We start from the raw sequence: 18961 nt of genomic DNA on the forward strand, positions 1-18961 counted from the left end.
GAGCATTCTACAGAGTGGGTGCAGCCTGAAGAAAGTCCTGCAATCGTGAATGAGAGTGAATAATGAGCGTGGATGAGAGATCTTGAGAAGAGCGAAGAGGTTGGGTTGGGAGATATTTTGAGATAAGCGAAGAGATGTACGTTGGTGTACATTGTAATGGCCTTGTGTGTGAGTACAAGTATTTTATATTGAATAGAGTACAATACAGATAACCGATGGAGGGACTGAGGATCCACAGTCGTTGAACGTCTAGCAAGGAAGATTAGTCTAGCAAATGCATTCAGAATAGATTGTAGTGGTGAGAATCTCCTTTTGGTAAGGTCAGTAAAAAAAACTACTGCAATAATTATGCAGGAGATAATGAGAGCATGGATTAGAGTTTTTGCAGTGTCTTGTCTAAGGCATGGTAGTATTTTGGATGTTTTTTTAGATGTATGTAGCAAGATTCAGAGACAGATTGAATGTGGGGGACAAAGGAAAGTTCAGAGTCGAGGATGACACCTAGGCAGCAAGCTTGTGTGGTAGGATTGATTGTCGAGTTTTCAACAACAGTGATAGACATATCAGGGTGATAACTACTATTGGTTAGTGGAAATATAATTCTGTTTTGGAAATATTAAGTTGGAGGTGGCAAAATGACAACCAAGAGGAAATGGCAGAAAGGCATTCAGTGACACGGACCAATACAGATGGTGACAAATCTGTGGAGGATAGGGAGATGTAGCTGACCAATGATAGGATCAGTCTGGTACGTTGGAAGATTTTGGATGTCCGACTGCCTGATTGATTGTGGGTGTACACTATACTAATATCATCCCAATCTGCTGATAAATAGCAGATCGGGAAATAATTGCACAATGGCCTGGTTATATAGCTAAATATATATATTTTTTTAAACAAACCTTTTTATTTGATATGTTACTGTCTGCATTTGGCTGAGAACGCTTCAACCACACTATGGTATTAACAGAGTGTACAGCAGTATCCTGAATGATGTTATTTTAAGTCTGTGTAGGAAAATACAGTAAGCTGGGCATCATGGCATTGTACAACAAGGTCTTTATTGTCCATGTACTTCATAATTGCCAGGATGAGAAAATCTTCTCTTACAACAAATCCATTTCTGGAAGTGGAGCAATGACCCGTGACAAAGTTGTCCTGGGCTTTTATTAGCTATTGTCTGCACACAGATCTATAGCGGTTGAGTTTTATTATGATATCAGAGATTACTAGTGGTTTTTAATTCCTACAAACTCTGAAAGAGGTTTTTTTTCTTTATTTTCCTAGGAGAATGCAGGTTATTTGCTAAATCATTTTATATGCAGAAAATGTCTTACTACCAAGTAGAATTTTATAGCCAACAACAAAGAACAAAACTTAAAAAATGTCCTTTTCTGGAAATACCTGCAGTTGCATAATTTCTTAAAGGGATCGCATAAGGCCATGTTAAGCCATTGGCAGGACCTGGGCGGTACATGATATTTCCAAAGATATAGTGAATCTAACATACTGTAAGGCGCTTGCTTTATACCGCAATGATCTTACAAATATACCTGGACACAGAATTGCTTCTTTTATTAATGCATGTGGGGTGATTGGATTGCTGTGTTGTAGCCACACTTTTACACTGAAACGTTACTTTTCAGAGCGAATGTTTAAGGATTTTCAGTATTTTTCAATATGACTACTGCAAAACCTTGTTCTGCCCCTCCTGCTACACTTACCTGTTCTTGGTGCTGTCAGTGCTCCTCCTCCCAGCGCAGTGGTCTGTCCCATCTCGCTGCGAAATTAGGAGCAGGATTTTTTTTTTTGGGGGGGGTTATATGGGCACGCAACTCGGATACAGGACAGATTATTATATATATGTTTTAAAGAATCTTGGCTTCCAAAAACTTTTGGCCTGAAATAAAGGTCTAATTATCCAAGGGATCTCCATCATCACTCCTTTTCAATATGAACATGGAAGGGGCCAATGCAAATGGCCATTTATTAAAACAGCCCTGGCATTACTGCAGTATATATGGAGGATACCCACTTAAAATTTCTTACTACAGCTAAGTGGACTGAAATGGAAACCACAGCATATTTTCCATCATGCTTTCACAATACGAATTGATCAATGTTTAATGTTTTTGAGTGATATCTGCACTTACCAGCAAATGTTTAACTCCGCTTAAATCTGACTGCGAGTCCTGTAGACAGAAAGAAATACCTCTATGAAGAGAGTTTGCTCTGTGAGCAGTTATCCGATGTATAGCAAACATTCCAATAAAGCACATTCCAGCGTTATCTAATAGTCTCTAGACTTTCCAAACAGTCATGTAAGCTGGATGGCATGATTTAAAAGCCTGCTCTCCGAACATATACATGAGTCTAGATATAACAAACATATATTAGGGAGGATCTGTAAAGAATAGTAGAGTGAGTGCTCTATCTCAGAGTGAAAATATGTGTACATGGTCAGTATAAAATGTAAGAACCAAATAGTGCTATTAATTAGAAAGAGAAATAATGTGGGGAAAAATAATTTTTGTCTACACAGACTGTCATAATGTATCTAATTTAACAGTCAATCAGGTTAATGAAGTCTATTTGATGTTGAAAGGAAAGTAACACTTAAAATCGATACTTATAATAAAGTTGTAATGGTTGTGTCTATACACACAAATGTTTTTGGAGAAATGTGCTCCTTGGGACTATGTATGATCTATGGAGTAAAAAAAAAAAATCAGAATTTTTGTTTGTCTGTCTGTTTGTTCTGGCATCACACAAAAGCTACAGTATTAATTGGATTGTGTTTTCACTATTGTATAGCATAGTCACCTAGAATGAAAGTGAGGCATGTATTATCCCAATGTGACATCAGGGAGAAGAGCAATACAGGAAAAAACAGATGCTTGACACTCAATAAGCACAGTGTGCAGGCTCCTCAAGCCAAAAATGACTATATGTTTTTTTTTGGGGACAAATATACTTCTAGGGACTGTTTATGATCTATGAATACAAAGACAATTTTTAGCACAATTTGCACAGGTTCCTGAAGTACAACATGACTGTATTGATACACATATATATATATATATATATATATATATATATATATATATTATATATATACACATATTGCACACCCAAACACAAACAGTTATACAGTATGTGTATTCATACATAAATACACACATTAATATATCCCAAGATGAAGGAAAATCCGACTATATATTAACCACTAATCAGGCAGCTTATCTTGACTCATGAAGATGCAATATGCATGTCAATCCAGTAGATGACGCACCAAGACAAATACTACATATCAGAATCGCTGGTCATGTTACTTGCAGTCTTTTTGTGTTACTGTAGGTTAAGTAGCAACAGATTTGGGATCTACAAGAGAATATTTGTTTGACTTAAATCTGTGAGATTGGTTGCCCCTTGAAATGTAGTTTGTCGTTTACATAAAAAAATAGAAAAGTGTGTATTATTGTGTATTGGTGTACTGTTGCAGGGACAAACTCTCAGGGCTGCAGGTATAGATCTCAGAACCAGCTGCTTCTCCCGTGGCCAGCTTTACATGGCTTGCTCAAGAGTTAGTAGCCCCAAGCATCTTTGTGTGTTAATCCCTGAAGGAAAAACTGCAAATATTGTTTACAAAGAATTTTGTGATCAATGTCTACAATATAAAATATGCATCACACTATTAGATGCCACTGCTGTCTTTGTAAAATTAGTTCAGCTGAGCAATAACAGACATCCACGGGAGCAAAGCCACTGGCAAACGCTAGTGTAAAGAAATGCAGTAAATCTACTACACAATAATGTTTCTTATTTTACATGTAGAGATATAAAAATAATGGCACAGCCACTTCCACAAGTTACTGCTAATGGTATTAGATGGACTGCATTATTTATATTAATATTTGCAGTCATTTATTTTTCAAATCTTTTACTCAATGGTGAACTGATGAGTTATATTGTTATCGTTATTCTAGTATATCATTTTTTCCCCCCTATATAGTGATCTAATATATCTTTTTTTTAAGTAACGTGTCTGTCTTACCTCTTTGTCATGTTCTTTGTGGAGGCAGTAGCTGGTGCTTAATACACATTCCGCACAACACTTCCCCTCTAAATGAACTAATTCTTCACCCTGATGAAGAAAGGCAGATTATCGCTGTATGAAGAATGTACGTTTGCTGAGGTTAACACCACATACTGTGTAAACAGCGGCTAATTTGTGGAATTTAAAGATCCTTCTTTATTTATTTCAAGAAGCAGTATCTAGAGGGCCCTCTGTAAAGAATGAGCAAACTCAGCACATCAGTATAAAACCTATTAACCACACATATAAACCTTGCACATTAACACAAATGGTGTCAGATTTGTGATGAGTGTGATTTCCTTGAAACACATCACGTACAAATAAACCATCACTGATGATAATAATAATAATAATAATAATAATAATAATATTACTGTTAGTATATTATTTAAAGTTGTAAGTGTGTAAATTTGCAGGTATTTGCATACTGGCTTCTATTCCAATACTGTGTGATATAAAGAAAAGCTAGGAAAAGCCCCCATTTCAACAAAACTTGTCCATACATTTAAGACCCCCATCCCTCTTACTTGCACCACCAGGCAGCTTAGTAATAACCTGTAAGTACCTTCTTTAATACTGGTTATCATCCAGTAAGCATGCTCAGGAATGTGCCAGTTCAATCAACTTCCTAAGGCTGCAACTGAAATGCCCCCATCTCATGTATTAGATAAAAAAATATATATTTTCTGCACACAGAAAGTGTCATTTTCGCATGATCAGAATAACCAATGAGGAGCTACAGTATTCATTTGAATTAAAATTCAACATTTGTTATCTCCAAAACCTGCTTGTACAGATAAGTGACTTAGTTTTTGCCACTGCAGGAACATACTGACCTACATTTCAGTGGTTACACTGCTTCATCTTACCCTTCGGGGCTAGTTAGTGCTAGTACCTAAAACTGGTGGTGGTCACATAAAACAAAAGATAATTCCAACCTCTCTATTGTTCAGGGCACTTCCAGATGCCAGACCCAAAAGCTTCCTTATGACAGATTCCAACTTTTTGTCAGAAACTAGCGCTTATAAGGCTCGGAATAACAGTGAGTACCCAATGAAGGAGGAAAAGGGGCACAAGCCATCAGAGAAAATGGTTTGTATTTTATACTAGCTAGCACCTTATGTGGTTATATTTTATATTATTCATCAGGAAATAGATTAGTATTTTATACTAGCTATAAGGAAATATATAATAGATACTAAAGGAATCAGTCTGCATTACATATGAACCACCAGCAATGATTCTATAGTAACCACCATGAATAAACTTGGTTTTATTAATTAGCAAATAGGAGTATACTGTATGCTGTCACAAGCCAAACCCAAAGCAGTCTATTAGCCCTCAAATCATAACTGCAGCGCTACATACAGTAGTAAGCACAGTTTATTTTTTATGTCTCCGTTCAGAGGATAGTTTAATGAAAAATGGATGTGTGAAATGCTATTAGCTTTAAACAGAAAGATCAGAATTAAACAAGATATTCTCAAGTACAACAAGGAGGCATTGCACATAGAGTGTGGGATGTAGAGTGGTCAGGCATGAGGTAGTGGAAGCACCTAATCAGGACTTTCAGTTCGAGATGGGTTCATTTAATTTCACCTGAAGAATGCTTGGAGGAGGATAAGGAACAGAGCTACAGCTATAAATACTCACTGTATCTTGCCAATCCAGAGGCCGTTCATTTATAAATATATCTACAAAAACGACATAAAGTAACACTCCCTTTGCTATATGAACACTACATCCATTAGCAAGAGTTTTCACAGCTAGGATTTACATCTATAAAGCTGCAAATTGGTTTCTGCATTCCATTGACAGGTAATGTAAACCTCTGAGTGCACCCATTCCTCTGTTTAGACTCATTATGCTGGAAATCCTTCATAGATAACAGCTACCTACTACTAGAATCTCAACATAGAGCAGCATTGATGTATTAGGCATCAGTAGCCATTTTATGCATAATATGCCTGATGCTGAGTGGAAATGCAGTGTGCCTAAATGGTACATTGCGGGTGCTTGCAAAGAGAACCCAGGCATTTGTGCCAATGCAGCATTGCTCGTCTCCTTACACCCGGAGAGGCAGAAATGAGAAGGGAAGAAACTTTGATGGTGTTGCAACTGAGTGTTTATATGCAGACTGCACATGCTGCTTGCAGTGAGGGATCAGTCACAGAGTGAGTGACAGGAAAAGCCCGTTTGGGGAGGTAAAGGGGTATGTCCGCAAAAATCCAGGCGTGACCGTTTTCAGCACGTGTCTCGGCATGCGACTACAATTTTATATGCAAAAACATGGTGCCTGCATCACAGCCCCCGTGGCCATTCTGAACGGACATAGAGGCAGTTGGAGTTGATGTTCCTCACATTTGCATCACAGATGGATGGAGTATGCAGTTGCTGAGATTGTTGCAATAGCTTCAGTGGGGTGTAGTATGAGTGGCTCGTAGCCAGGATCCCGGGGGCCAGCATACCGGCGCCGGGATCCCAACCGCCGGCATACTGACAGCTGGGCGAGTGCTAATGAGCCCCTTGCGGGCTCGCTGTGCTCGCAACGCTGCAGGCACTGTGGCATGCTAAGCGCGCCACGCTATTTATTCTCCCTCCAGGGGGGTCGTGGACCCCAAGAGGGAGAATATGTGTCGGCATGCCGGCGGTCGGGATCCCGGCGCCGGTATGCTGGTTGCCGGGATCCCAGGCGGCATACTGAAGACCACCCGCTTCAGTGGGAGTCTCTGTTCATTTGTGGGCGGCTGCTACACTTGTGATGCTTCGCAGTTCTGCCACTGAAAAGGATCGCTGCTGCTTCAGCATTGTTACCACATCTGAATCAGGCCTACGGAACACCCAAACAGACCAGGTTTAGCCATGTAAACACATCTAAACTAATGGATGCATTGTGGTAAGTGTTGTTTGGGCACCCAAATAGTTGACTTTTTGCATATATCAGCTAGCCACCTCAGGAGGCTGCGAGCTGAAATGTGTGCCTGCTGCTATTTACACCTAAACGGAACAACAACTGAATTTTTCTGTTGGGCGCCATTTAGTAGCAGTCGTGGGAAAAAAAACAAATGAAATCCCCACGAGGTGTGCAAACATAGGCTGAGCACAGTAGTAGTATGTCCACACAAACACAGTCAGATGTCTGTAGGTAGGTGTATTTCTTGTGGAAGCCCAAGATTGGTTTTAAAGATCTGTGCTGATGATGATGCAGTGTGTAAAAAAAAGTGTCTTAAATCTCTCTCTCTCTCTCTATATATATATATATATATATATATATATATATATATATATATATATATAGTGTAAATAAAATGTTTTATAACCCAGAGAGGCAGCAGCAAAATTATGAGGACTAACAGCAGACTAACAGCATGGGATCCACATGTAAAAACTGCTACCTGCACTGGGCGTCAACATGCTGGATTGGTGACACTGTAACAAGGAAACCATCAGAATGGGGTCCCCCTTCCATAATGTTTGGTATGTATATGGGCTAAATTTGCTAAAGGGAATGAGACATGCCAAGAAAAATGTGTGTCACCTCCCCCCCTAAAGAAAAAGCCCCATGCAGAAAGCACTAGTGCTCCTCCCAAACACTGGGACGCATACATACATACATACATACATACATACAAACATACATACATTCAGATATTTTGGCAGTGAGCAATGCTGGTGGGCACGGCACAGTCAAGTGGGCGGTGTAGAGGGCATGACGCCTCTATTGCATCATCGTGTCCCTGCCCGCAAAGTCGCGATTACCATCATTGTAAACTGGAGGTGGGGCTATGATGATGTGATTCAATGCGACTCACAACGTTAAGCCGCCTGGACTGCCGATATCAGTAAAGAACTTGGCAGGATCAACCAGCTGAGTTCTTATTAAGGGAGGCTTGCATACTCTTCCTGGTTTCTGGGAGAGCCACCTGAGATTAAGGAGTCTCCAGAAAGTTCTGCGATACTACACGTCACGGGTGTGAGGTGTCACGTGTCACTGATAAGGGCACTTGAGAGCCGTTCTGCGATGAATGCACTTTGCATGCAGATAACAAAGCAGAGACAGCCCTGGTCTTGAAAGAGATGCCACTGGGTACCTCTCTGCAATTGCCAGCAAACCCTATAAGGGAGATCCGCTTCTACCTGTCACACATACCTTGCTTAGTATGCCACTGCTTGCTATAAATACAAGGGTTGAGTCTCCCCAGAGGTGCTTTAAGAGAGGAGGGGACCCGTGTGCAGTCTCCGATTGGGACCCCTCCTCTCCGGCGGTGAAGTAGACTCTGGCATTGAGCCAAAGTATTCTGTGCACACGCAGGTCTCCGGGAACATGGCGTCTGTGCATGTGCGAATCACCGGAAAAAAGCAGCAATGGCAAGTTTCCCAGTTATATTTGCCACTGTGCAGTCAGCGCCAGGCTGATGGAGAGGTGAGTATAGTTAAATGGGTGCAGGGTGTGATGTTTGTGGGCACCTCTGGACTCAGGGGCCAGTGTGCACCGAAGACCATGCACCCATTATAGATACACCAGTGAGTCTTCCATATCCAAAACGCTTGGGACCAGAGATATTTTGGATATCAGAATCTTCTGCATTTTATAAACAGCCACTTTCGCACAGGACTAACACTGAGCTCATTTGGTAGGCAGACAGACATGGGTTAGACAAGATTGCGTATCTGAGGACAACTCAGCGGTAAACGTTATTAGGGAATCTTGGGTACTGACTCCAAAGGCGCTCCTCAACTGGTGCGGAAAGCATATCAATGGTGCTCTCCTACATATAGAAAATCCACAGACATCTCTCCTTCTGATTCAAGACCTCCAGTCAATCCATCATAAATACAGTAGTTAAAAATGTCTAAACACAGCAAAAATGGCAGGGGTGTGGTCTATTTCCCCATCTAAAATACACACTTCTATGCTGCAGCTTATACAGACAATTGCAATCTTAATAATATAATAATAATAATTGTATTTATACAGTGCTCTTTCTTCAACAGGACTCAATGCACTTTACAGGCATCAAAAATATAGTACAAAGATTAATACAATAATACAGAAGTAAAAAAAGAAACTTAAGGCACACAGTAAGCATAATGCAGGGTTTGTGCACACATTTTGGGTAATAACTTCAATGGGTTATATATTCCATCCAAAGGTATCAGGTGAGGCAGCCATGTTCTCATCTACTAGGTGACCCACATACCTGCTGGCAAAATTCCCCAAAATGGCCTATTCAGCATTAAAGGGTAAGTAACTGACCAAGTGATGATTAACATATCGCCAAGCCTATATAAAAAAACCTGCCAGATCATGGGGCAGTCTAAAATTTGCCAAGGGTCTTCCGCATTTTGAGCAAATATGTCCCTCCGCTAACCTAATCAGATACAGGTGGATGTTGGCGTGCATTTCCAATCCCTGTGGCCATATTTGCAATGGTCAACTCAGGATTAGGCCTATTGTTCACAATATCAACTCAGTAAGGGGAAGCAATCGTTCCACTGTGCTAGTCCAGTATTCAAACTACCAAATTGAATTTGATCACGTCAGAAGGAATCAGGCAGCAGAAGTAGGCTCTCTGTCTATAATCAGTAAAATTAGGGAAATTAATAGTGGATTTTGACTACTGGAACTTCAGAAGCTTTTTACAGCTCCAGAAAAAAAAGTACGGACCACCACATCAAGGGCAACAAGTTATTTTAAAAAGGAATGACAGAACCACACAGGAAGGAATAAGGAGCTCAGATGACTGCCAATACCAGGCCAGATTCTCATATCATTTCCCCCTATGGTGATTTGTATTTTTTAATCGCTAATCTCTGTTTTAAGTATTTCCAGGTTGACATTTCATTTTAACAGCTTAATGAACTCATGTCACTTAAGGTCTTGGAAAACTGGTATTTTTAGAGCTCTCCAGAAAAACTTTAATATTATTATTCCAGTGTATTTTTGTAACTGCTAAAAGTGGCTCTAGAGAAGTCAAGGGTGGGGGATTCTTTCTCAGAACATAAATCGCAGTCACTGGATGATAAATGAATAAGTATATATAACAATAGGAGATGGCAAGAGTGGCTGTTGTTATGCAGTGTAATCCATATGCATGTTGTTGAATAATTTATATAATACATTTACTCACATGCCAATCACCTATCAATAGAACATCCTGTAATTCTGATTAATAATAGAAAATCCTTCACAGCTGGGAGGAAGTGCGTCTCCATTATACCTTAATATATCTTGGCAGAGTGCTTAGAGGACTAATGTTCTCGGAGGGTTATCCTCAGGGAAGGCCAGCTATGCATGTTGTGTCAGCAATGCTGAGTATGGGATTACTCTCATAACTCAACAGAGTCATGTAATATAGCCATGCAGCTTAATACAGGCTGCTAAAGTCATGTTTATTAAGCAGTGCTATACTGTATGTAAGATAGATAGATAGATAGATAGATAGATAGATAGATAGATAGATAGATAGATAGATAGATAGATAGATAGATAGATTTTAAAACATTATATTCTCATGGGAATTACATATTCTTAAAGGAAGAGTAGGATACAAAAGCGTAACTGTAGGACCATGCTTACCCATGAGCACTCCACTTTGGAACATTGTGTTGGATAGCACATGACTCTCCCTCGGTCACACAAGCAGAACTCACAGTGACTTCCATTCCATAGCTCTCCATGGTACCGTACAGATCCACCAACTATACAGCTGCCTTTGGAGGACACACACTCCTCACAACACTGTCCATTGTGCCTCACTTTGGTCTGGCCCTAACAAGAGAAGAAACATATAACATTATCGGGATCCAACTCACATAATCATCTGTTCCTCAGTTTCTGTGAATCAGCTGTGTCCTCATACACAGAGCCTAATTACGGCAGGCAGCGTGAGAGGACTGAAGTGAGTGAGCCTGGCCAAGTGGTGTAGCGTCTTTTTTTCGCATCTGTTTTGCCCAATTGTGCATCTCAGTCGCAGTCGGATGCAACACAACCACTTCCCAAGGCTGCACTGATTAATTTGATAAGCAACATGTGTATTTCCGTGTGCAACCGAGGCTAAATCTGTATAAGAAGCACAAAGAGACTTAGCGTGAAAAAAGCCATACCCACCACATTGTAGCACTTCATGTACAGATTGAGACTTAGCCGCATGAAAGGGTGTGACAGTGGATCCTGGCAGTCGGGATGCTGGCATGCGCAGTTCAGACCTGGTCACCCGCTGTGCGAAAATGCACAGCAGCGATCAAGTCTGAATTAGCCCCAATGTGCCTTTATTTCTTGCTGTTATGCAAACCTCAACTTACATTGAATGACTTGAAATATTTACATGTGTAAAAATCAAGATGGCGGTTTCAGGATTGGAGATTTGAAATCATGAAGGTTTTTTGCCTTTAGAAAATCTCATGGGTTACAAACTCTACATGAAACCTACAAAAGAATAGTGGTTTTGAAAAACCGTACCTAAGTAAATCTCTCTTTTTACCTCTATTTCCAAAGAATAAACAATCATTGGAAACAATCAAGATTGTGGTCATTAATCATAAGCAGGGCAGATTTTGCAATGTGGCTAGATGGTCATGTACACTAGCTGCCAGCCACACAATGACAAAATGGTTCTAATTCCACTATCTCTCTGTATATACTGTATTGTACTGTAAGCTCTATGTTAGAGGAGGCTATGTTCATGGTTGACTGTGTCAAGCATGAAATACAATAGCCATAATCTATGCAAAATGTGGCTTGACATAGGAAGCTTGATACATTTTAGTTGCTACCAAACAAAAGTGAATAAATTAGCCACTCATCAAAAGAGCATGGATGGGGAAAGCTGCACTAGAATCAGCTCCCACGCCTACTGCACATGTCAAGATAATGGGGGTCATTCAGAGTTGACCGCTTGCTCGCTATTTTTTGCAGCGCTGCGATCAGATAGTCGCCACCTATGGGGGAGTGTATTTTCACTTTGCAAGTGTGCGAGCGCTGGTGCAGCTGAGCGGTACAAAGACAGTTTGTGCAGTTTCTGAGTAGGTCTGGACTTACTCAGCCGCTGCGATCACTTCAGCCTGTCCGGTCCCAGAATTGACGCCAGACACCTGCCCTGCAAACGCTTGGACACGCCTGCATTTTTCCAAACACTCCCAGAAAACGGTCAGTTTACACCCATAAACGTCTTCTTCCTGTCAATCTCCTTGCGATCGGCTATACGAATGGATTCTTTGTAAAAGCCATCGCTCAGCAACGATCTGCTTTGTACCCGTACTACACGCCTGCACACTGCGGTGCATACGCATGCACAGATTTGCCGAGTTTTGACCTGATCGCAGCGCGGCAAAAAAATAGCTAGCGTGCGATCAGGTCGGAATGACCCCCACTGTCTTGTCACTAAGAAACAGAACAGAGTTACTTTACCTTGTCACATATAAGAGAGGGGCAGGTCATTGTGTGGCACTGAACTTCTCCTTTGTCACAAATACAGGTAGTACATTGATTTTTCTTCCACTGTACGCCATGCTGACCGAGCAATGCAAAAGAAAGAGAAAAAAATAATTCAAAAGCTGTGTACAACAAAAGCACTTATCCTGTTTTCCATTATCTTGTGTAACTATACATGGAAGATAAACAGAAGCACAAATTACAAAATAGGCCTAATTATAAGATATATAGGGACCCATTTCTCATCACTTGCTGGCCCGTTACACATGCGGGAACACTAGGCCCATTCATTATTAAGGAACTAATGTGGTCGCCCCGTGTTCAGCAGTCTCCGAAGACTGAAAGATTTCAGAGTTAGCTTGCAGGATCTGACGCCATCTTCAAATAGCATTTGTTCCATGTGTAGCACTCATTCATGTTGGAAGGAGTTCCGTAGTGGGAAGAGGGATCCTTTTGGACCTATTCTGTGAGCAAACATCAACTCAGTACAAAATGTGCACGTACACAGGCCAGAGTGTAAAACTCCCCCACTAGTAATGTTAGGGCTCGAGGGACAATTACTTTCTAAGAGCAGCTGTCCAGCAACTGTTGCAATACTGAATTGCTCCAATAAAACTTTGATAAAGAATAGGCCCCACAGTGTCTATAAAAAGCATTAACCCTTTGACACTTTTCCCATTTTATTATCTTACATAATAAATTACAATTACATTTTTTGGGCAATTCTTTTCACTAATAAAAAAATACTCCAATATAAAATGTGGAAATAAGGTATGAACAGATCATTTTTCTTTATTATCCTTTGTAAAATTGCTAGTTCCAGCTTGTTGAATTGGGACTGATGCACTTTTCAAATCTCTCCACAGATTCTCAAAAGGGATTAGGTTTGGCAGTAACTTGGCATTTCCTGGGCATTCATTTTTTTGTTTTTGTTTAAGACAATATACGGAATGTTTTGTGTCATGTTTTGTGAGCATACAGTGCCAAAATTTAAATCTCCCCCCAGGTCCCAGGCCTCCTGCAGACTGCAGCTGGTTTTCCTCAAATGATTGACTATTTGGGGGCATATGGTGGCACAGTAGTTAGCACTGGTGAATCACTGTAATCCACGCTGTATAAAGGTCTTACTTCTAACAAATTGTAGCTAAAATTTAACATTGTGTCATATTCTTGAAAGTTTTTATGATGGAAGTGACAGTAATGCAGGGAAAATTAAAATTCTTTGAAACATTGTTATATAACATCCCTGATTGATGCTTTTCAACAACCTTTTCTCAGATTTGTATTGAATGTTCACGATAAAGTGCTTGTTTACAATGGTGAGACTTCTTACAGGCTGTACTTTAGTATTTACTTTGAAATCAATTCAACACTTCATTTGTACACAGATGTATTCTAATCAATGAATTATGTGACCTTTGAAGACAAGTGACTGCTAAGTTATATTGTACTTATAGAGAATCTACTTATAGAGAATCATATGCAATCGATCATAATCTGGGTTTATTTTATTAACTATAATTAAGTTTTCGAACAGGTTTTTTTAATCAATTTTTTTTTAATTTGACCTAAAAGTATTTTGTATGGATTAGTGTTAGTAATGACTGAAAAAAACAAATACATTTTGTTTCCATGATGCAAGAAATGTAAAAAAAACCCCAACCTAGCAGTAATATTTCAATAATTTACGCCATGTGGAATGCAATATGTGTGTTGTATTCTTACCAGTGGATTTAGGGCCTAAAATAGACCTGATTGCAGCAGCAAATCTGTTAGCAGATGGGAAAAACCAGGGAGGTCATTCCGAGTTGTTCGCTCGCAAGGCGATTTTAGCAGTATTGCACACGCTAAGCCGCCGCCTACTGGGAGTGAATCTTAGCTTCTTAAAATTGCGAACGAAAGATTCGCAATATTGCGATTACACATCTCGTAGCAGTTTCAGAGTAGCTTCAGACTTACTCGGCATCTGCGATCAGTTCAGTGCTTGTCGTTCCTGGTTTGACGTCACAAACACACCCAGCGTTCGCCCAGACACTCCTCCGTTTCTCCAGCCACTCCCGCGTTTTTTCCGGAAACGGTAGCGTTTTTTCCCACACGCCCATAAAACGGCCTGTTTCCGCCCAGTAACACCCATTTCCTGTCAATCACACTACGATCGCCTGAGCGAAGAAAAAGCCGTGAGTAAAAATCCAAACTTCTTAGCAAATTTACTTGACGCAGTCGCAGTGCGGACATTGCGCATGCGCACTAAGCGGAAAATCGCTGCGATGCGAAGAAATTTTTTCGAGCGAACAACTCGGAATGAGGGCCCATGTGCACTGCAAGGGGGCAGGGGGGGGGGCAGATATAACATGTGTAGAGAGTTAGATTTGGGTAGGTTATATTGTTGCTGTGCAGGGTAAATACTGGCTGCTTTATTTTTACACTGCAATTTAGATTTCAGCTTGCACACCCCACCCAAATCTAACTCTCTCTGCACGTTATATCTGCCCCCCTGCAGTGCACATGGTTTTGTCCATTAGCGAACAACTTTGCTGCTGCGATCAGGTCTAAATTAGGCCCTTAGATTTCAGCTAAAAAGTTTAAAGTTCCTCAACAGTTTAGAAGTACTCAAACAACCAATGCAAAGGGGATCACTTTTTTTTATCATATTTATTTAGTTTTACACAAACAGGGAGGCATCAGTTACAGTATGTTAACTGAGACACTGAGTAGCTGATTCAATTAAGGGTGATGTGCAGACGAACAACACTGCGTATTCTGCAGCAAACATACGAATGGTACCTTCATCACCTTTATGAGGTGTGAGAGAAGAAAAGTAGTGAACTTACTGACCGCAATGTTTCCTTCTGGACTGGCACATTGCAGCTATCACATTTAATTGATATACCCCCCTAGAAATACATAATATCTTCAGTATGTATTTACATCTGAGTTAACAGTTTTAGGATTGTGGTTTTTAATCACCAAGGGCAAGAAAAAAAAATATACTTATACATAATTCGGCTCCAGGCCTACTAGCACCCTGTGCGAGAATTTTTGGATCAACCCAAAAAATACACTCCCTAATAAGTGTCTATGGTGGGGTGTTATTTGTGCACGTTGAAGGCGAGTGCACTACTAGAAAAGTGGGCATGGCCCAACAACAAGGCCATGGTCTCGCAACAAGGTGCATGGCCTCAAAGGCAATGCCATACAGTGCATGCAGAGGGTATTCACAGCGCTTCACTTTTTCCACATTTTGTTATGTTACAGCCTTATTCCAAACTGGAATAAATTCATTTTTCCCCTCAAAATTCTACACACAATAGCCCCATAATGACAGCGTGAAAAAAAGATTTTTGCAAATTTATTAAAAATAAAAACTAAGAAATCACATGCACTTACTTATGTATTCACAACCTTTGCTCAATACTTTGTTGATGCACCTTTGGCAGCAATTACAGCCTCAAGTCTTTTTGAATATGATGCCACAACCTTGGCACACCTATCTTTGGGCAGTTTTGCCCATTCCTCTTTGCAGCACCTCTCAAGCTCCATCTGGTTGGATGGGAAGCGTTGGTCCAGAGATGTTCAATCGGATTCAAGTCTGGGCTTTGGCTGGGCCACTCAAGTACATTCACGGAGTTCTCCTGAACTTACTCCTTTGATATTTTGGCTGTGTGCTTGGGGTCGTTGTCCTGCTGAAAAACGAACCATTTCCCCAGTCTGAGGTCAAGAGTGTCTGGAGCAGGTTTTCATCCAGGATGTCTCTGTACATTGCTGCATTCATCTTTCCCTCTATCCAGACTAGTCTCCCAGATCCTGCCACTGAAAAACATCCCCACAGCATGATGCTGCCACCACCATGCTTCACTGTAGGGATGGTATTGGCCTGGTGATGAGCGGTGCCTGGTTTCCTCCAAACATTACGTCTGGCATTCATGCCACAGTGTTCAATCTTTGTCTTATCAGACCAGGGAATTTTGTTTATCATGGTCTGAGAGTCCTTCAGGTGCATTTTGGTAAACTCCAGGCGGGCTGCCATGTGTTTTTTACTAAGGAGTGGCTTCCGTCTGGCCACTCTACCATACAGGCCTGATTGGTAAATTGCTGAAGATGGATGTCCTTCTGGAAGGTTCTCCTCTCTCAACAGAGGAATGCTGTAGCTCTGACAGAGTGACCATCAGGTTCTTGGTCACCTCCCTGACTAGGGCCCTTCTCCCCCAATCGCTCAGTTTCGACGGCCGGTCAGCTCTAGAAAGAATCCTGGTGGTTCTGAAATTCTTCCATTTACGAATGAAGGACACTGTGCTCACTGGGATCTTCAAAGCAGCAGATATGTTTCTGTACCCTTCCCCAGATTTGTGCCTCAAGACAATCCTGTCTCGGAGTTCTACAGACAATTCCTTTGACTTCATGCTTGGTTTGTGCTTAGACATGCACTGTCAAGTGTGGGGCCTTATATAGACAGGTGTGTGACTTTCCAAATCATGTCCAATCAATGGAATTTACCACAGGTGGACTCCATTTAAGCTGTAGGAACATCTCAAGGATGATCAGTGGAAACAGGATGCACCTGAGCTCAATTTTGAGCTTCATGACAAAGGCTGTGAATACTTATATACATCTGATTTGTTAGTTTTTTATTTTTAATAAATTTGCACAAAAAAAATAATAATTAGATTTTACTTACCGGTAAATCTATTTCTCGTAGTCCGTAGAGGATGCTGGGGACTCCGTAAGGACCATGGATAGACGGGCTCCGCAGGAGACATGGGCACTTTAAGAAAGAATTTAGTTCCTGGTGTGCACTGGCTCCTCCCTCCATGCCCCTCCTCCAGACCCCAGTTAGAGAAACTGTGCCCAGAGGAGATGGACAGCACAAGGAAAGGATTTTGTTAATCCAAGGGCAAGATTCATACCAGCCACACCAATCACACCGTATAACTTGTGATAACTACCCAGTTAACAGTATGAAAACAACATACCATCAGTGCAAGACCGATGCAACTATAACGTAACCCTTATTGAAGCAATAACTATATACAAGTATTGCAGAAGAAGTCCGCACTTGGGACGGGCGCCCAGCATCCTCTACGGACTACGACAAATAGATTTACCGGTAAGTAAAATCTTATTTTCTCTAACGTCCTAGAGGATGCTGGGGACTCCGTAAGGACCATGGGGATTATACCAAAGCTCCCAAACGGGCGGGAGAGTGCGGATGACTCTGCAGCACCGATTGAGCAAACATGAGGTCCTCCTCAGCCAGGGTATCAAACCTTAAGAATTTTGCAAAAGTGTTTGAACCTGACCAAGTAACAGCTCGACATAGCTGTAGTGCCGAGACCCCCCGGGCAGCCGCCCAAGAAGAGCCCACCTTCCTAGTGGAATGGGCCTTGACCGATTTTGGTAACGGCAATCCAGCCGTAGAATGCGCTTGCTGAATCGTGTTACAAATCCAGCGAGCAATAGTTTGAAGCAGGGGCACCAATCGTGTTGGATGCATACAGGTTCTAGAGTCTCCCAGATCCTGCCACTGAAAAACATCCCCACAGCATGATGCTGCCACCACCATGCTTCACTGTAGGGATGGTATTGGCCTGGTGATGAGCGGTGCCTGGTTTCCTCCAAACATGACGTCTGGCATTCATGCCAAAGTGTTCAATCTTTGTCTTATCAGACCAGGGAATTTTGTTTATCATGGTCTGAGAGTCCTTCAGGTGCATTTTGGTAAACTCCAGGCGGGCTGCCATGTGTTTTTTTACTAAGGAGTGGCTTCCGTCTGGCCACTCTACCATACAGGCCTGATTGGTAAATTGCTGAAGATGGATGTCCTTCTGGAAGGTTCTCCTCTCTCAACAGAGGAATGCTGTAGCTCTGACAGAGTGACCATCAGGTTCTTGGTCACCTCCCTGACTAGGGCCCTTCTCCCCCAATCGCTCAGTTTAGACGGCCGGTCAGCTCTAGAAAGAATCCTGGTGGTTCCGAAATTCTTCCATTTACGAATGAAGGAGGACACTGTGCTCACTGGGATCTTCAAAGCAGCAGATATTTTTCTGTACCCTTCCCCAGATTTGTGCCTCAAGACAATCCTGTCTCGGAGTTCTACAGACAATTCCTTTGACTTCATGCTTGGTTTGTGCTTAGACATGCACTGTCAAGTGTGGGGCCTTATATAGACAGGTGTGTGACTTTCCAAATCATGTCCAATCAATGGAATTTACCACAGGTGGACTCCATTTAAGCTGTAGGAACATCTCAAGGATGATCAGTGGAAACAGGATGCACCTGAGCTCAATTTTGAGCTTCATGACAAAGGCTGTGAATACTTATATACATCTGATTTGTTAGTTTTTTATTTTTAATAAATTTGCACAAAAAAATAATAATTAGAATTTACTTACCGGTAAATCTATTTCTCGTAGTCCGTAGAGGATGCTGGGGAC

General features: G+C 41.3%; 1 protein-coding gene across 1 annotated transcript in view; it reads right to left on the reverse strand.

Moving 5' to 3' along the window:
• FRAS1 (Fraser extracellular matrix complex subunit 1) overlaps positions 1 to 18961 on the reverse strand; it is an 887592-nt gene that overhangs the window by 477897 nt on the left and 390734 nt on the right. Inside the window, exons 8-11 of the mRNA XM_063919583.1 lie at positions 12507 to 12608; positions 10677 to 10868; positions 4055 to 4144; positions 2154 to 2192 (exon numbers count right to left, since the gene is read on the reverse strand). Of these exons, the coding sequence (XP_063775653.1) occupies positions 2154 to 2192; positions 4055 to 4144; positions 10677 to 10868; positions 12507 to 12608 (423 nt within the window). The remainder of the gene's footprint in view (positions 1 to 2153; positions 2193 to 4054; positions 4145 to 10676; positions 10869 to 12506; positions 12609 to 18961) is intronic.

This window comes from Pseudophryne corroboree, chromosome 1 (assembly GCF_028390025.1).
Source record: "Pseudophryne corroboree isolate aPseCor3 chromosome 1, aPseCor3.hap2, whole genome shotgun sequence".
Lineage (NCBI taxonomy): Eukaryota > Metazoa > Chordata > Amphibia > Anura > Myobatrachidae > Pseudophryne > Pseudophryne corroboree.